This window comes from Spinacia oleracea, chromosome 4 (assembly GCF_020520425.1).
Source record: "Spinacia oleracea cultivar Varoflay chromosome 4, BTI_SOV_V1, whole genome shotgun sequence".
Classification (NCBI taxonomy): Eukaryota; Viridiplantae; Streptophyta; class Magnoliopsida; order Caryophyllales; family Amaranthaceae; genus Spinacia; species Spinacia oleracea.
Window position 1 is genome coordinate 68246955 of NC_079490.1, and position 19270 is coordinate 68266224.

The 19270-nt window shown below is 35.5% G+C and overlaps 2 protein-coding genes across 2 annotated transcripts in view; one reads left to right on the forward strand and one right to left on the reverse strand.

Moving 5' to 3' along the window:
* Nucleotides 1-19270, reverse strand: part of LOC110798921 (uncharacterized) — a 39856-nt gene that overhangs the window by 2613 nt on the left and 17973 nt on the right. The gene's annotated exons all lie outside the window — the stretch shown is intronic.
* LOC130460049 (uncharacterized) lies at nucleotides 13110-14260 on the forward strand. The gene is made up of 2 exons (XM_056827702.1): nucleotides 13110-13512; nucleotides 13611-14260. The coding sequence occupies exons 1-2, from the start codon at nucleotides 13210-13212 to the stop codon at nucleotides 13833-13835; spliced, it is 528 nt and encodes a 175-aa protein (XP_056683680.1). The 5' UTR covers nucleotides 13110-13209; the 3' UTR covers nucleotides 13836-14260.

A 19270-nucleotide genomic window follows, 5' to 3' on the forward strand; every position in this document is an offset into this window, starting at 1 on the left:
AATCAAATGAGTCCTTAGGTTCTTTAGTTCAAAGTTGGGAGCAGAAATGTCATTTTAGCTCTAAACATGACCTATAACGACCTAATGAGCCTTAAATGTGCATAAATAGATTCGAATGAGTTTTAGAAAGTTAAAACTATGTATATTAGTCATGTAATAAGAATCAAATGAGTCCTTAGGTTCTTTAGTTCAAAGTTGGGAGCGGAAATGTCATTTTAGCTCTAAACATGACCTATAACGACCTAATGAGCCTTAAATGTGCATAAATAGATTTGAATGAGTTTTAGAAAGTTAAAACTATGTATATTAGTCATGTAATAAGAATCAAATGACTCCTTAGGTTCTTTAGTTCAAAGTTGGGAGCGGAAATGTCATTTTAGCTCTAAATATGACCTATAACGACCTAATGAGCCTTAAATGTGCATACGTAGATTGGAATGAGTTTTAGAAAGTTAAAACTATGCATATTAATCATGTAATAAGAATCAAATGAGTCCTCAGGTTCTTTAGTTCAAAGTTGGGAGCGGAAATGTCATTTTAGCTCTAAACATGACCTATAACGACCTAATGAGCCTTAAATGTGCATAAATAGATTCGAATGAGTTTTAGAAAGTTAAAACTATGTATATTAGTCATGTAATAAGAATCAAATGAGTCCTTAGGTTCTTTAGTTCAAAGTTGGGAGCGGAAATGTCATTTTAGCTCTAAAGATGACCTATAACGACCTAATGAGTCTTAAATGTGCATAAATAGATTCGAATGAGTTTTAGAAAGTTAAAACTATGTATATTAGTCATGTAATAAGAATCAAATGAGTTCTTAGGTTCTTTAGTTCAAAGTTGGGAGCGGAAATGTCATTTTAGCTCTAAACATGACCTATAACGACCTAATGAGCCTTAAATGTGCATAAATAGATTCGAATGAGTTTTAGAAAGTTAAAACTATGTATATTAGTCATGTAATAAGAATCAAATGAGTCCTTAGGTTCTTTAGTTCAAAGATGGGAGCGGAAATGTGATTTTAGCTCTAAACATGAACTATAACGACCTAATGAGCCTTAAATGTGCATAAATAGATTCGAATGAGTTTTAGAAAGTTAAAACTATGTATATTAGTCATGTAATAAGAATCAAATGAGTCCTTAGGTTCTTTAGTTCAAAGTTGGGAGCGGAAATGTCATTTTAGCTCTAAACATGACCTATAACGACCTAATGAGCCTTAAATGTGCATAAATAGATTTGAATGAGTTTTAGAAAGTTAAAACTATGTATATTAGTCATGTAATAAGAATCAAATGAGTCCTTAGGTTCTTTAGTTCAAAGTTGGGAGCAGAAATGTCATTTTAGCTCTAAATATGACCTATAACGACCTAATGAGCCTTAAATGTGCATACGTAGATTGGAATGAGTTTTAGAAAGTTAAAACTATGCATATTAATCATGTAATAAGAATCAAATGAGTCCTTAGGTTCTTTAGTTCAAAGTTGGGAGCGGAAATGTCATTTTAGCTCTAAACATGACCTATAACGACCTAATGAGCCTTAAATGTGCATAAATAGATTCGAATGAGTTTTAGAAAGTTAAAACTATGTATATTAGTCATGTAATAAGAATCAAATGAGTCCTTAGGTTCTTTAGTTCAAAGTTGGGAGCGGAAATGTCATTTTAGCTCTAAACATGACCTATAACGACCTAATGAGCCTTAAATGTGCATAAATAGATTCGAATGAGTTTTAGAAAGTTAAAACTATGTATATTAGTCATGTAATAAGAATCAAATGAGTCCTTAGGTTCTTTAGTTCAAAGTTGGGAGCGGAAATGTCATTTTAGCTCTAAACATGACCTATAACGACCTAATGAGCCTTAAATGTGCATAAATAGATTCGAATGAGTTTTAGAAAGTTAAAACTATGTATATTAGTCATGTAATAAGAATCAAATGAGTCCTTAGGTTCTTTAGTTCAAAGTTGGGAGCGGAAATGTCATTTTAGCTCTAAACATGACCTATAACGACCTAATGAGCCTTAAATGTGCATAAATAGATTCGAATGAGTTTTAGAAAGTTAAAACTATGTATATTAGTCATGTAATAAGAATCAAATGAGTCCTTAGGTTCTTTAGTTCAAAGTTGGGAGCGGAAATGTCATTTTAGCTCTAAATATGACCTATAACGACCTAATGAGCCTTAAATGTGCATACGTAGATTGGAATGAGTTTTAGAAAGTTAAAACTATGCATATTAATCATGTAATAAGAATCAAATGAGTCATTAGGTTCTTTAGTTCAAAGTTGGGAGCGGAAATGTCATTTTAGCTCTAAACATGACCTATAACGACCTAATGAGCCTTAAATGTGCATAAATAGATTCGAATGAGTTTTAGAAAGTTAAAACTATGTATATTAGTCATGTAATAAGAATCAAATGAGTCCTTAGGTTCTTTAGTTCAAAGTTGGGAGCAGAAATGTCATTTTAGCTCTAAACATGACCTATAACGACCTAATGAGCCTTAAATGTGCATAAATAGATTCGAATGAGTTTTAGAAAGTTAAAACTATGTATATTAGTCATGTAATAAGAATCAAATGAGTCCTTAGGTTCTTTAGTTCAAAGTTGGGAGCGGAAATGTCATTTTAGCTCTAAACATGACCTATAACGACCTAATGAGCCTTAAATGTGCATAAATAGATTTGAATGAGTTTTAGAAAGTTAAAACTATGTATATTAGTCATGTAATAAGAATCAAATGACTCCTTAGGTTCTTTAGTTCAAAGTTGGGAGCGGAAATGTCATTTTAGCTCTAAATATGACCTATAACGACCTAATGAGCCTTAAATGTGCATACGTAGATTGGAATGAGTTTTAGAAAGTTAAAACTATGCATATTAATCATGTAATAAGAATCAAATGAGTCCTCAGGTTCTTTAGTTCAAAGTTGGGAGCGGAAATGTCATTTTAGCTCTAAACATGACCTATAACGACCTAATGAGCCTTAAATGTGCATAAATAGATTCGAATGAGTTTTAGAAAGTTAAAACTATGTATATTAGTCATGTAATAAGAATCAAATGAGTCCTTAGGTTCTTTAGTTCAAAGTTGGGAGCGGAAATGTCATTTTAGCTCTAAAGATGACCTATAACGACCTAATGAGTCTTAAATGTGCATAAATAGATTCGAATGAGTTTTAGAAAGTTAAAACTATGTATATTAGTCATGTAATAAGAATCAAATGAGTTCTTAGGTTCTTTAGTTCAAAGTTGGGAGCGGAAATGTCATTTTAGCTCTAAACATGACCTATAACGACCTAATGAGCCTTAAATGTGCATAAATAGATTCGAATGAGTTTTAGAAAGTTAAAACTATGTATATTAGTCATGTAATAAGAATCAAATGAGTCCTTAGGTTCTTTAGTTCAAAGATGGGAGCGGAAATGTGATTTTAGCTCTAAACATGAACTATAACGACCTAATGAGCCTTAAATGTGCATAAATAGATTCGAATGAGTTTTAGAAAGTTAAAACTATGTATATTAGTCATGTAATAAGAATCAAATGAGTCCTTAGGTTCTTTAGTTCAAAGTTGGGAGCGGAAATGTCATTTTAGCTCTAAACATGACCTATAACGACCTAATGAGCCTTAAATGTGCATAAATAGATTTGAATGAGTTTTAGAAAGTTAAAACTATGTATATTAGTCATGTAATAAGAATCAAATGAGTCCTTAGGTTCTTTAGTTCAAAGTTGGGAGCAGAAATGTCATTTTAGCTCTAAATATGACCTATAACGACCTAATGAGCCTTAAATGTGCATACGTAGATTGGAATGAGTTTTAGAAAGTTAAAACTATGCATATTAATCATGTAATAAGAATCAAATGAGTCCTTAGGTTCTTTAGTTCAAAGTTGGGAGCGGAAATGTCATTTTAGCTCTAAACATGACCTATAACGACCTAATGAGCTTTAAATGTGCATAAATAGATTCGAATGAGTTTTAGAAAGTTAAAACTATGTATACTAGTCATGTAATAAGAATCAAATGAGTCCTTAGGTTCTTTAGTTCAAAGTTGGGAGCGGAAATGTCATTTTAGCTCTAAACATGACCTATAACGACCTAATGAGCCTTAAATGTGCATAAATAGATTCGAATGAGTTTTAGAAAGTTAAAACTATGTATATTAGTCATGTAATAAGAATCAAATGAGTCCTTAGGTTCTTTAGTTCAAAGTTGGGAGCGGAAATGTCATTTTAGCTCTAAACATGACCTATAACGACCTAATGAGCCTTAAATGTGCATAAATAGATTCGAATGAGTTTTAGAAAGTTAAAACTATGTATATTAGTCATGTAATAAGAATCAAATGAGTCCTTAGGTTCTTTAGTTCAAAGTTGGGAGCGGAAATGTCATTTTAGCTCTAAACATGACCTATAACGACCTAATGAGCCTTAAATGTGCATAAATAGATTCGAATGAGTTTTAGAAAGTTAAAACTATGTATATTAGTCATGTAATAAGAATCAAATGAGTCCTTAGGTTCTTTAGTTCAAAGTTGGGAGCGGAAATGTCATTTTAGCTCTAAACATGACCTATAACGACCTAATGAGCCTTAAATGTGCATAAATAGATTCGAATGAGTTTTAGAAAGTTAAAACTATGTATATTAGTCATGTAATAAGAATCAAATGAGTCCTTAGGTTCTTTAGTTCAAAGTTGGGAGCAGAAATGTCATTTTAGCTCTAAACATGACCTATAACGACCTAATGAGCCTTAAATGTGCATAAATAGATTCGAATGAGTTTTAGAAAGTTAAAACTATGTATATTAGTCATGTAATAAGAATCAAATGAGTCCTTAGGTTCTTTAGTTCAAAGTTGGGAGCGGAAATGTCATTTTAGCTCTAAACATGACCTATAACGACCTAACACTAGTAGAAAAAACCCCTGTTGCAGCCCCCTTGTTGCAGCGTACATGTATAAATACGCTTCAACAACCAGTCGGTCAACGCGGGTCAAACCCTTTAAAGGGTTATCGCAGCGTACATTTTAGTTGTTCGCAACAAATGCGTTTGTTGCAGCGTACAAAATAAAAGCCCGCAGCAACAACCCGACGTTATTGCAGCGTACAAGTTATTGCCCGCTGCAACAAGTCGTTTCAAAAATTTTTACTTTCCTAGGTTGCAACAAACCGCGCTCAAACGAGAAACGTACGTTGTTCCTTCTCTGCTAGCTCCAAGCTTTTTCCCTTAAACAAATATCCAAGCAAGCCGTCGAACTCAGCCCTGCGTCGCCGTCGAACTCAGCCCTGCGTCGCCGTCGAACCCAAGCGTTGCTCAGCCCTGCGTCGCTGTCTTCGCCGGTGTGTGGTGTTCTCGCCTCATCTCCCCCATCCCGTTCAATTCTCGCGCGGCCTGTCACTGAAAGATATATTCTTGGTCGGCCGGGGGTTCAGCATCTCCCCGTCGCGTCGTGGTTCCGGTGGTTTCGGTATGGTGTGTTCAATTTTTATTTTCGTTTTCAGATTAGGGTTCAATTTTAGTTTTTGATTTTCGTTTTGATTATTGTTTTTGATTTTCGTTTTGATTTTCGTTTTTGATTTTCGTTTTGATTTTCGTTTTGATTTTCGTTTTTATTTTGATTTTTTTGGCTGTTTTTCAATTATTTCTTTAATTTGCAGTTAATTGTGAAGATGGGTAGATACGCATATGGTTGAAGAGAGGGGCGATGATCGTACTGCCAGCATAATCTATCATCGTGCTTGTTCGAATTTCAACAATTGCATAAGGTATTGATATATCTAATTATCTTCATAAAATTTCTCTTTTCCTCTTTTGAAAGTTGAAATCAATAGTACAGTAAGTGCATATCATTTTTACGATAAATAAAATTTGGATAAGTATAGTAAGTGTAATAATAAAACGTGTACATTAGTATTCTATGCTTAAGTATCCATTCCGTTTTACTTATTAGGACTGTTTTTGGACTTCTAATATCACTTCAGTGAAGCATTGATAAACTTAAATGATGTAACCAAAGATTTGCGGAACTTCTTAATGATTTTGTGACTTCTTAATATATGTGTTTATGTGTGGAACCTTTTGTTGTTGTTATTAGTAATGAGTCGTCGTTGGATGTATGGTGACCATACTACGACAGAATACTTGAGTGGGGTCGCAGAGTTCATTAGATGTGCTTTAGCACACCAACGGAGTACAAAAGCCGAAAAAATCTATTGTCCCTGCCGTGATTGTAACAATATCAAGCGGTTAGGTGACATTGATGAAATTGAGGATCATTTATTTCGCCGTGGGTTTAAGCAAGATTACCATGTTTGGTTTTGGCATGGTGAAACAATACCTGATCGTCCAAGTTCTAGTGTCCATGAATTTGATGTTCAGAGTAATGAGAGTGATGATGATATTTATGAGAATAATGAGACGGATGATGATGAGGAAGAAGATGATGAAATAAATGAGATGATGGATGGGCTGAAAGATCACTTGGACGAACGACCTCAGATGTTCGAACAAGTATCAAAGGCTGCTGAAACTCCATTGTATCCCGGTTGTACAAAATTCAGCAAGTTGGAATGTGTGTCAATACTTTACAACCTCAAATGTAAAGGTGGTTGGAGAGATGAACACTTTGACACCTTATTGGAGTGGGTAGGTGAATTTTTGCCGGAAGGGAATGATATCCCCACCTCTACCTATTATGCCAGGAAATTGATGTGTCCCTTAGGCTTAGAGGTCGACAAGATAGATGCTTGCCCAAATGATTGTATGCTTTACAGAAAAGAGCATGAACATTTGGATGAGTGTCCAACATGCGGCGCATCTCGTTACAAACGCAAAGGGGCAAATTCAGCTAAGAGGGGCCCGCCTGCTAAGTCTTTGTGGTATCTTCCAATCATACCTAGGTTTGAGCGTATGTTTTCATTGAAGAAACAAGCAAAAAACTTAAGGTGGCATGCGGAAGTGAGGAAGAAAGATGGACTCCTTCGACATCCTGCAGATTCTGTTCAATGGAGAAATATTGATAAGAAATATCCTGAATTTGGTAAGGAGGTTAGAAATCTAAGGCTTGCTTTATGTGCAGATGGTGTGAATCCATATGGAACTCTAAGCAGTCAACATAGCACATGGCCGGTTCTTCTTGCAATTTATAATCTTCCTCCATGGCTGTGTATGAAGCGGAAGCATATCATGTTATCACTCCTCATCTCGGGGCCTAAGCAACCTGGAAATGACATAGATGTGTACCTGGCTCCACTCATAGGTGATTTGAAATTATTGTGGAATGAAGGTGTTTCAATGTTCGATGCACACACCAATTCAAGCTTTACATTGCGAGCTATGGTTTTTTGTACCATAAATGATTTTCCGGCATATGGAAACTTGTCTGGATACAAAACCAAAGGAGAACAAGCATGCCCTATATGTGAAGAGGACATGAAGCCCACATGGTTGCATAATTTCAAGAAAAATGTTTACCCAGATTTCAGGAAGCACCTCAGTCGATATCACCCTTATCGTAAGAAGAAGAAAGAATTCAATGGGTTCACCGAGGAAAGAGTAGCTCGTACGCCTTTGACAGGATCACAGGTTTATGAACGAATAAAAAATGTTGAAACCAAATACGGCAAGTGCTACAAGTCCAAGTCTAAAAAGGGTGTTTTGTGGAAGAAAGTATCTCCATTATGGGATCTTCCCTACTGGAGAGATTTGTCGGTTAGGCATTGTCTCGATGTAATGCACATTGAGAAAAATGTGTGCGATGCTATCATTGGGACTTTGCTAAACATGCCTGGAAAGACTAAGGACAATGAGAATGTGCGGAAAGATATGAAAAAGAGGAATATTCGACCAGATTTGTGGCCTGTTGAAAAATCTGGTGCGGGTGGTACTAAGACTTATCTGCCTCCAGCGTGTTACACAATGTCAAGAAAGGAGAAGAAGCAGTTTTGTGAGTGCTTACATGGAATTAAGGTTCCCTCGGGATATTCGTCGAATGTAAAGCGCCTAGTATCTCTCTCGGACCTTAGGTTGGTTGGTATGAAGTCTCATGATTGCCATGTAATGATTAATGTGTTTTTGCCAATTGCACTTCGTGGGATATTGCAGAAACACGTAAGACATGTTATAACAAAACTTTGTGTGTTTTTCAATTCTATATGTGCTAAAGTGATTGATCCGGAGAAATTAGATTCTTTGCACAATGATATTGTTGAAACTTTGTGTCGATTTGAAATGTACTTTCCACCATCTTTCTTTGATATTATGGTGCACTTAATTGTCCATTTAGTTCGAGAAATCAAGTTATGTGGTCCGGTGTTCTTAAGATGGATGTATCCTTTTGAGAGATTTTTTGGGCATTTAAAGGACAAAACAAAGAATCGGGCAAGGCCGGAGGGTAGTATCATTCGGGGAGTCCTTGAGGAAGAGATATCTCAATATGTAGCTGAATTCTTAACAAGGCTTGAGCAAATAGGTCTTCCAAAATCTCGTCATGCAGGGAGGCTTGAAGGGCATGGGGTAATTGGTAAAAATGTGATCTCGCCTCCATCTGAAAGGAAGAATAAGGCACATCTTTGTGTGTTGCAGCATCTTACCGAGGTCAATCCTTACATAGATAAGCATTTGCTAGAATTGCAACAAAAGAATCCTAAGTTGAAGGAAAGAGCGTTGATGCAAGAACATAATCGCACATTTGTTGATTGGTTTAAGAAGGAAGTAGCCGAGGAAATGAAAAAAAATCTAGATGTTTCTGAAATGGTCCAGTGGTTAGCTCGAGGTCCTCGACTATGTGTTCTGTCTTATGAAGGGTATGATATCAATGGGTTCACATTCTACACTAGAAGACAAGATGAAAAGAGTGTGGTGCAGAATAGTGGAGTGAAGCATGTTGCAGCATCTAGGGTCTATGCAAGCGCCAATGATAGAAGACCGGTTGATGCGACACAATCATATTATGGTGTTATCGAAGAAATATGGGAGCTTGATTACAACAAATTTACGATCCCTGTATTCCGGTGCAAGTGGGCCAACAACCATAATGGGGTGAAACAAGATGAAATTTTTCCTGGTTTAACATTGGTTAACTTTGATCGATTAAGTGATAGTGACGAGCCATTCATTCTAGCATCACAAGCTAAGAAAATTTTCTATGTGGTAGACAATGTTGATCCTATATGGCGTGCAGTTGCCCAAGGCAAGAGAAATATTCTGGGTATTGATGATGTTGTGGATGAAGATGAGTATGACAAGTACGATGAAACACCCCTGTTACCAACGGCTGTTCAACCGTTACCGGAGGAGGAAGATGCAAATAATACTAATCATATGCGTACAGATCATAGGGAAGGAATTTGGGTTATAAACCGTAAATGAATAAGATGAGTTGGCTTCTGGGAATAGGTAATTCTAGCTAACTGAATATCAGATTAAATGTATCTTTTCTAGCATTTAGGAAGGTGTAGTTTGTACTTCCACATCTTTAATTCTTATTTTATACTTCCATTGTGTTCATGATTATACTTTTCTAGCTTTCTTTAATTCTTACTGTACTTCCACATCTTACTTTTGTTCCTGACCAAAGTTTTCTAACTTTCTGTGCAGATGACTTGAGATCCCCGAGTCAGAAATTTTCAGAAGCTTTCGGTGATTTGTGTCTTTTCAGAAGTTCTCATAATCGGAAAATAAAGCACGTATTTACTTTTGGTGAGTTGTGCGTTCTCTCCTAGTGTTGCGCTAATTATCATGTCTCCTAATCTTGAGCTAGAATGACCTAAATCAAAACGAGCGGGCTTAAATTGACCTTAGTTGAATAAATTGACCTAAATTGACCTTAGTTGACTAAATTAGCATAAATATGAACCATAACTACCAAACAAGTCTCAAATGGCATAAATTGATTGGATTGAGTCTAGGTAAGTTAAAACTAATCATATTAATCATTTAAAAGGATTAAAATGAGTGTTTAGGTTCTTTAGTTCAAAGTTGGGAGCGGAAATGTCATTTTAGCTCTATATATGACATATAACGACCCAACGAGCCATAAATGTGCATAAATAGGTTGGAATGAGTTTTAGAAACTTAAAACTATGCATATTAGTCATGTAATAAGAATAAAATGAGTCATTAGGTTCTTTAGTTCAAAGTTGGGAGCGAAAATGTCATTTTAGCTCTATATATGACCTATAACGACCCAACGAGCCATAAATGTGCATAAATAGGTTGGAATGAGTTTTAGAAACTTAAAACTATGCATATTAGTCATGTAATAGGATTAAAATGAGTGTTTAGGTTCTTCAGTTCAAAGTTGGGAGCGAAAATGTCATTTTAGCTCTATATATGACCTATAACGACCCAACGAGCCATAAATGTGCATAAATAGGTTCGAATGAGTTTTAGAAACTTAAAACTATGCATATTAGTCATGTAATAGGATTAAAATAAGTGTTTAGGTTCTTTAGTTCAAAGTTGGGAGCGAAAATGTCATTTTAGCTCTATATATGACCTATAACGACCCAACGAGCCATAAATGTGCATAAATAGGTTCGAATGAGTTTTAGAAACTTAAAACTATGCATATTAGTCGTGTAATAAGAATCAAATGAGTCCTTAGGTTCTTTAGTTCAAAGTTGGGAGCGGAAATGTCATTTTAGCTCTATATATGACCTATAACGACCCAACGAGCCTTAAATGTGCATAAATAGGTTGGAATGAGTTTTAGAAACTTAAAACTATGCATATTAGTCATGTAATAGGATTAAAATGAGTGTTTAGGTTTGTTAGTTCAAAGTTGGGAGCGAAAATGTCTTATTTTAGCATAAATATGAACCATAACGACCAAACAAGTCTCAAATGGCATAAATTGATTGGATTGAGTCTAGGAAAGTTAAAACTAATCATATTAATCATTTAAAAGGATTAAAATGAGTGTTTAGGTTTGTTAGTTCAAAGTTGGGAGCGAAAGTGTCATATTAGCCTTAAAATGAGTTCTTAGGTTCTTTAGTTCATAGTTGGGAGCAAAAATGCCTCATTTTATCATAAATATGAACCACAACGACCAAACAAATCTCTAATGTGAATAAATAGATCGGATCGAGTCTTGGAAAGTTAAAATTAATCATATTAATCATTTAAAAGGTTAAAATGAGTCCTTATGTTCGTTAGTTCATAGCTGCGAGCGAAAATGCCTCATTTTAGCATAAGTGGTGTTTTCTAGACTTATCTCATATGAGTATATGATTTCATGATATAAGAGAAGTGAGATTGTCAGATTTCCTCATTAAGTTTCTTAATCATTGTTGCTTGAGTTTAAGTGAAACTCAATCAAGTAATTTCATTTTACGATCTAACTTACATACTACTCCGTACTATACTAGATTAATAGAACTTGTTTATAGAATGAGTTAGCTGCCCTGCATTCTCATATTGCCTCAACAAACACACCAAGAATGACAAAGAACATTGCAGATCAGATCAGCACAGATCAGTGCAGATCAGATGAGGGTAGCACTGATCTGTGCTGATCTGTTCTGCACTGATCTGTGCTGATCTGATCTGCACAGATCAGTGCATTCCACTTCTATAATTCTTATTTACTTTTGGTGAGTTGTGCGTTTTCTCCTAGTGTTGCGCTAATTAACATGTCTCCTAATCTTGAGCTAGAATGACCTAAATCAAAACGAGCGGGCTTAAATTGACCTTAGTTGAATAAATTGACCTAAATTGACCTTAGTTGACTAAATTAGCATAAATATGAACCATAACGACCAAACAAGTCTCAAATGGCATAAATTGATTGGATTGAGTCTAGGTAAGTTAAAACTAATCATACTAATCATTTAAAAGGATTAAAATGAGTGTTTAGGTTCTTTAGTTCAAAGTTGGGAGCGGAAATGTCATTTTAGCTCTATATATGACATATAACGACCCAACGAGCCATAAATGTGCATAAATAGGTTGGAATGAGTTTTAGAAACTTAAAACTATGCATATTAGTCGTGTAATAAGAATCAAATGAGTCCTTAGGTTCTTTAGTTCAAAGTTGGGAGCGGAAATGTCATATTAGCTCTATATATGACCTATAACGACCCAACGAGCCATAAATGTGCATAAATAGGTTCGAATGAGTTTTAGAAACTTAAAACTATGCATATTAGTCGTGTAATAAGAATCCAATGAGTCCTTAAGTTCTTTAGTTCAAAGTTGGGAGCGAAAATGTCATTTTAGCTGTATATATGACCTATAACGAGCCATAAATGTGCATAAATAGGTTCGAATGAGTTTTAGAAACTTAAAACTATGCATATTAGTCATGTAATAGGATTAAAATAAGTGTTTAGGTTCTTTAGTTCAAAGTTGGGAGCGGAAATGTCATATTAGACTAAAAATGAGTTCTTAGGTCATATTAGCCTCATTTTAGCATAAATGGGGTTTTCTAGACTTATCTCATATGAGTATATGATTTCATGATATAAGAGAAGTGAGATTGTCAGATTTCCTCATTAAGTTTCTTAATCATTGTTGCTTGAGTTTAAGTGAAACTCAATCAAGTAATTTCATTTTACGATCTAACTTACATACTACTCCGTACTATACTAGATTAATAGAACTTGTTTATAGAATGAGTTAGCTGCCCTGCATTCTCATATTGCCTCAACAAACACACCACGAATGACAAAGAACATTGCAGATCAGGTCAGCACAGATCAGTGCAGATCAGATCAGCACTGATGTGTGCTGATCTGTTCTGCACTGATCTGTGCTGATCTGATCTGCACTGATATGTGCTGATCTGTTATGCACTGATCAGATCAGCACAGATCAGTGCAGAACAGATCAGCACAGATCAGTGCAGATCTGATCTGCACAGATCAGTGCAGATCAGATCAGCACAGATCAGTGCTGATCATATCAGCACTGATCAGTGTAGAACAGATCAGCACAGATCAGTGCAGATCTGATCTGCACTGATCAGTGCTGAACTGATCAGCACTGATCTGTGCTGATCTGTTCTGCACTGATCTGTGCTGATCTGATCAGTGCAGATCAGTGCTGATCTGATCTGCACTGATCAGTGCTGATCTGATCTGTGATATCTGCACTGATCTGATATCCTTCTGTATGCTAGTGCACTGATTTGCTGCTGCGCGCACATTTTGTAACCACCCTTCTGTATGTTTTACTTGATGCAGGAACAACATAGGTACGATGAATGAAAACCAAATTGTTGTTAGGCATGAATCAGAAGGTGGCAAGACTCCCACAACGGGTGACGAATCACAAGATGTTAGTACGATTACAAAGACCATTAAAGGCCGTGGTCCGTCAAAAGGTGTTAAAGTCGCTAAGCCTATGTTCCTTGAGTATAATGTATATAATGTCCCCGATGGACAATGGTCTCATGAATACGGGAAGCAAGTTGGGAGTTGTGCTACTAGAATTAATATTAACGTCCCATTATATCCAAAGGTAGATGAGCAAACCAAGAAGGGGTTTTGGGAGGAGACTAAGGTAAGCATTGGATATTAACTTGATTTGTATATTTTAGGGATTATTTAATTTGATTTAAATACTATTTTTATAATCTAACTTTTTTTAATTATTAACAGCTTATGTTCCACATTACTGATGACTCTAATCATTCGAGGGAGAAATATTTTCATTCTTGTGTGGCGAAACGATTTAGTTGTTTCAAGAGCAAGTTGGTGCGCCGATGGATAACTATGAAGGAAAAGAAGCCAAAAAATCAAACAAACAAGATGCCTTGGGATGTCTACAACCATATCACAGAGGATGATTGGAAGACTTTTGTTAAACATTATTTCCTGCCATAGTCATTGGTAATGATAATATTTCTTTAACTTGTCCTTAAAGAGTTTTTCATGTAGCAAACTGACATTGGTTCTAGGACAAAAAGTTATCAGAAAAAACATTTATTTCCATCTTTTTATGTTGTCTTTGACAGCTTCGTAGTGAAAAGGCGAGGAAAAGTGCATCATGCAACAAGAACCCACATCGCACCGGCCAAAAGGGTTATAATAGAAAGCGACTAGATTGGATAAAGGATGGACGACTTCCACCAGATGCAGCTTTACCTATCTCGAGTAGCTCCTCGGTGAACTCATCAGTGACCTTAAATGTTAATAGAGTTAGAAAATACAGATCAAAGGAGTGGATTTTGGCCCATCAAATAAAAAATAAAGAGGGAAAGTGGGAAATTGACCCGAACGATACAGAAGTTGTTGAAATCGCAACAAAAGCTGTAAGTAGTGATAATTAATTAATATTTACTTGCTTTGATTAGAGAATATAAAGTAATTTTACTTTCCTAATTGGCAGTTAGAGTACATCGCAGAAGAGGAAAAAGGAAATCTTTCTTTCGAACAGGGTGAGGATGCCCTCACTAAAGCTATAGGGAAAAAAGATCATCGTGGGCGTGTCAAGGGAACAGGTGGCATGGTTGGTATCAAAAAGGCTTTCGGTCCGTGTATTCGACATAGTAGAAGTGACCATGGTGAAGCTTCATCAGAGAATTACGAATCAATCAGAGCTTCTGTGAAAAAGGAGTTTGAAGGTGAATTAGAGAAAAGGGTAGAGAAAAGGGTGGCAGAGGCCCTCCAAAAGCAACTAAGCACCTTGTTAAAAACAGGACAACTAAACTCCATTTCTACCCCGATACTTGATGACCTCCACTTAAATGATTCTGCCAGAGTTGACCTTGATGTTAGTGCTACAAGAACCACTCGTCACATCTTAGTGCCGCAACCACGCGAGCTAAAGGTACGACGTAGTCACTCTTTTTTAACATAGTTGCTTGATCCTTTTATGTTTTTAGTTGACATTTACTTAATAATCTGTATCACTTACAAAGTTGCATTGAAACCTTTGTTTATGAAGGAAAGGACTCCATGTCGTCTTGCCCTTGAGGATAAAGTTTCAGGCAACAACATTGTCGTGGCGGATGGTATGGTACAACCCTCAGATGGTGCATTGCCCCAACATTTTACATCGATGAAGCCTGGTCACTATAAAGTCCAAGTTGATTTTGTTTACGATGGACATGTTGATGATATTCTTCCGGTACCTACGGGAGATGGTTTCACTAACTTAGGCGGTGCTCTGGGTAGTTTTGTGCAATGGCCCATACACTTAGTGATTTTCGAAGACGGCGAGGTATATATGTTTTATTGTTTAGAATGTATATGTTCACGCAAGCACATTCGACATCTTACCTACTCTTGTTTTTGTTGAATTTTAAAGGATTGTACTTCACCTCCTAAAAAGAAGTCCAAGTCTAATGTTTCTAAAGAGAGGGATGGTAGCTCCAAGAAAAAGACAACGGTATTAGCGGCCCAAAAGAAGACAACAGACTTAGCATCCAAGGTAAACCCTCTAAAACTCATTCGAACCTAAAATGACATTTCCGCTCCCAACTTTGAACTAAAGAACCTAGGGACTCATTTGATTCTTGTTACATGACTAATATGCATAGTTTTAAGTTTCTAAATCTCATTCGAACCTATTTATGCACATTTAAGGTTCGTTGGGTTGTTATAGGTCATATATAGAGCTAAAATGACATTTCCGCTCCCAACTTTGAACTAAAGAACCTAAGGACTCATTTGATTCTTATTACACGACTAATATGCATAGTTTTAAGTTTCTAAAACTCATTCGAACCTATTTATGCACATTTATCGCTCGTTGGGCCGTTATAGGTCATATATAGAGCTAAAATGACATTTTCGCTCCCAACTTTGAACTAAAGAACCTAAACACTCATTTTAATCCTATTACATGACTAATATGCATAGTTTTAAGTTTCTAAAACTCATTCCAACCTATTTATGCACATTTATGGCTCGTTGGGTCGTTATAGGTCATATATAGAGCTAAAATGACATTTTCGCTCCCAACTTTGAACTAAAGAACCTAAGGACTCATTTGATTCTTATTACATGACTAATATGCATAGTTTTAAGTTTCTAAAACTCATTCGAACCTTTTTATGCACATTTAAGGCTCGTTGGGTCGTTATAGGTCATATATTGAGCTAAAATGACATTTTCGCTCCCAACTTTGAACTAAAGAACCTAAGGACTCATTTTAATCCTATTACATGACTAATATGCATAGTTTTAAGTTTCTAAAACTCATTCGAACCTATTTATGCACATTTAAGGCTCGTTGGGTCGTTATAGGTCATATATAGAGCTAAAATGACATTTTCGCTCCCAACTTTGAACTAAAAAACCTAAGGACTCATTTAATTCTTATTACATGACTAATATGCATAGTTTTAAGTTTCTAAAACTCATTCGAACCTATTTATGCACAGTTAAGGCTCGTTGGGTCGTTATAGGTCATATATAGAGCTAAAATGACATTTTCGCTCCCAACTTTGAACTAAAGAACCTAAACACTCATTTTAATCCTATTACATGACTAATATGCATAGTTTTAAGTTTCTAAAACTCATTCCAACCTATTTATGCACATTTATGGCTCGTTGGGTCGTTATAGGTCATATATAGAGCTAAAATGACATTTTCGCTCCCAACTTTGAACTAAAGAACCTAATGACTCATTTTATTCTTATTACATGACTAATATGCATAGTTTTAAGTTTCTAAAACTCATTCGAACCTATTTATGCACATTTAAGGTTCGTTGGGTCGTTATAGGTCATATATAGAGCTAAAATGACATTTTCGCTCCCAACTTTGAACTAAAGAACCTAAACACTCATTTTAATCCTATTACATGACTAATATGCATAGTTTTAAGTTTCTAAAACTCATTCCAACCTATTTATGCACATTTATGGCTCGTTGGGTCGTTATAGGTCATATATAGAGCTAAAATGACATTTTCGCTCCCAACTTTGAACTAAAGAACCTAATGACTCATTTTATTCTTATTACATGACTAATATGCATAGTTTTAAGTTTCTAAAACTCATTCGAACCTATTTATGCACATTTAAGGCTCGTTGTGTCGTTATAGGTCATATATAGAGCTAAAATGACATTTTCGCTCCCAACTTTGAACTAAAGAACCTAAGGACTCATTTGATTCTTATTACATGACTAATGTTAATTGACTATTGTTATAGGAATTTTCGCATCCAAAGAAGTCAAATTCTAAGCCTAAGTCCAACTTAGAGGTCGTGGGTAGTTGTGATCGTAAAACACAAGAATCAACCACCAAAAGCAAGAAAGCGGGACTTGTACACGATGCAATTCAAGGTCTTGGCCCGTCATGCAAATACTTGCAGTTTATCATGACTTCGGCGCCTGATGATATATATGATAATACTACCATCCCATTGGCGGCCTCAGTTTGGCACTCGGATTTTGATCAAGAAACATACATAACTGCGTCTGATATAGGAGAGTTCCTTCGCGGAGCGTGCTTAAACATTTCAGCGATCCAAGTCTACATATTGTAATTAAATGTTTCATTGTTGTTAATATAACTATTATTTCTTTGAAGTTTTTTCTCTTTATCGATCTTAATAGTGTAATCTTGTTTATTTTGTAGGTGTTTATTGCACGATCATGCCAAATCATTTGAAATGTCTCGGATTTCGTTCATTTGTCCCGAGATTATGTCAAGCACTAGAATCAAGGCCGACCCTGGAGCGCCAACAATGTATTTGAAAAAGATTTTCCAAGCTGAAATTGAAAAGGAGAAGATGGGTAATCCTAACCTAACTAATTGGTTTTTAATCCCATATAATCAAGAGTAAGTGTGTTATATTATATAAGTTTCATATAAAATATTAATTATTATTGTTATTAAATATTTAATATATCATTTATAAATTATACAGAAATCATTGGAATTTATACGTGATGGACCTACGTAGAGGTTATGTATATATTTTCGATTCTGCTAGAGATCCACGTCGAACAGATTATGCATGGGGAATCTTGAGTTTGTAAGTTCTTTTGCTTACAAATTACATTAGTCTTTAAGAAACCTAAGCCAAAATCATATTCATGAGTACCCATGTTTCGTTAATTTTCTAGGGCATACCAAGTGTACAAGTGCAATGGTGGGCATTGTCCGAATAAAACGAGTTTTAAGTCGTGTAAACCCATTCATATAGAGGTATAACATGTTTCTTAATTAGTTTTTTGCTTTGTTTTTATTAACTATTGGCCTTGCAAGATAAAGTATTATGTTTCTTAATCAGTGTGCTCAACAAATCGGCGGAACTGAGTGTGGCTATTACGTTATGAAGTTCATGTTAGAGATAGTCACGTTACAACATGACTATGAAGGCCGGCTAGATGAGGTAATTAAGTAACTAATTGATTCGTATTCTAGACTATTAATACATTGTCATTAGTTGCTTGACTGTTAAAATGTGACATTTCATTTGCATTTAATCGATCTAATGCTCCATCAAATTTTTGTTTTTGTAAGGTCTATACTCCGAGGACTGCGCCTTATGCTAGTGAGGAAATTGATGTGGTTCGTGAGCAATGGGCGAAGTTTTTTACCACCAAGTATTTATTATTGACCTGAGGGCACTTGATCGTGTTGGTTTAGATGTTATAGAACAATCTTTTATGTTAAAATGTATGCGTACGTTGAAATTGGAACGTAAATATATTTAAATGTATCGGTATGTGCACTTTTGGTTTTGGGATATATACAAAACTCCAGTTGTTGTTTTTATATTTGTTATACAGGTTGCGTTATTCTATTATTGTTTTGACAGGTTTCTATATTTGGTGCAAGGCACTCTAGGTATCCCTAAACAAAATTAGAATTTTCCCGCCAAAAGTGCTTTTTTGCAGCGTACATATATGTTGTACGCTGCAACAAGGGAAAAAAATTTCGCAAAAATTCAGACTTGTTGCAGCGTACAAATAAATGTACGCTGCAAAAAATTGAGTAATTCAGACTTGTTGCAGCGTACAAATAAATGTACGCTGCAAAAAGTTGAGTCTTTTGCAGCGTACATATATATGTACGCTGCAACAAGTCCAAATTTTTGCCAATTTTTTGGCACTTGTTGCAGCGTACATACATTTGTACGCTGCAAAAAACACCTTTTTGCAGCGAACATTGTACGCTGCAACAAGTTCAGACTTGTTGCAGGCCCCCCAGTTGCAGCATACGATGTACGCTGCAACAGGGGTCTAAAAGCCCGCTGCAATAAGGGTTTTTTCTACTAGTGTAATGAGCCTTAAATGTGCATAAATAGATTCGAATGAGTTTTAGAAAGTTAAAACTATGTATATTAGTCATGTAA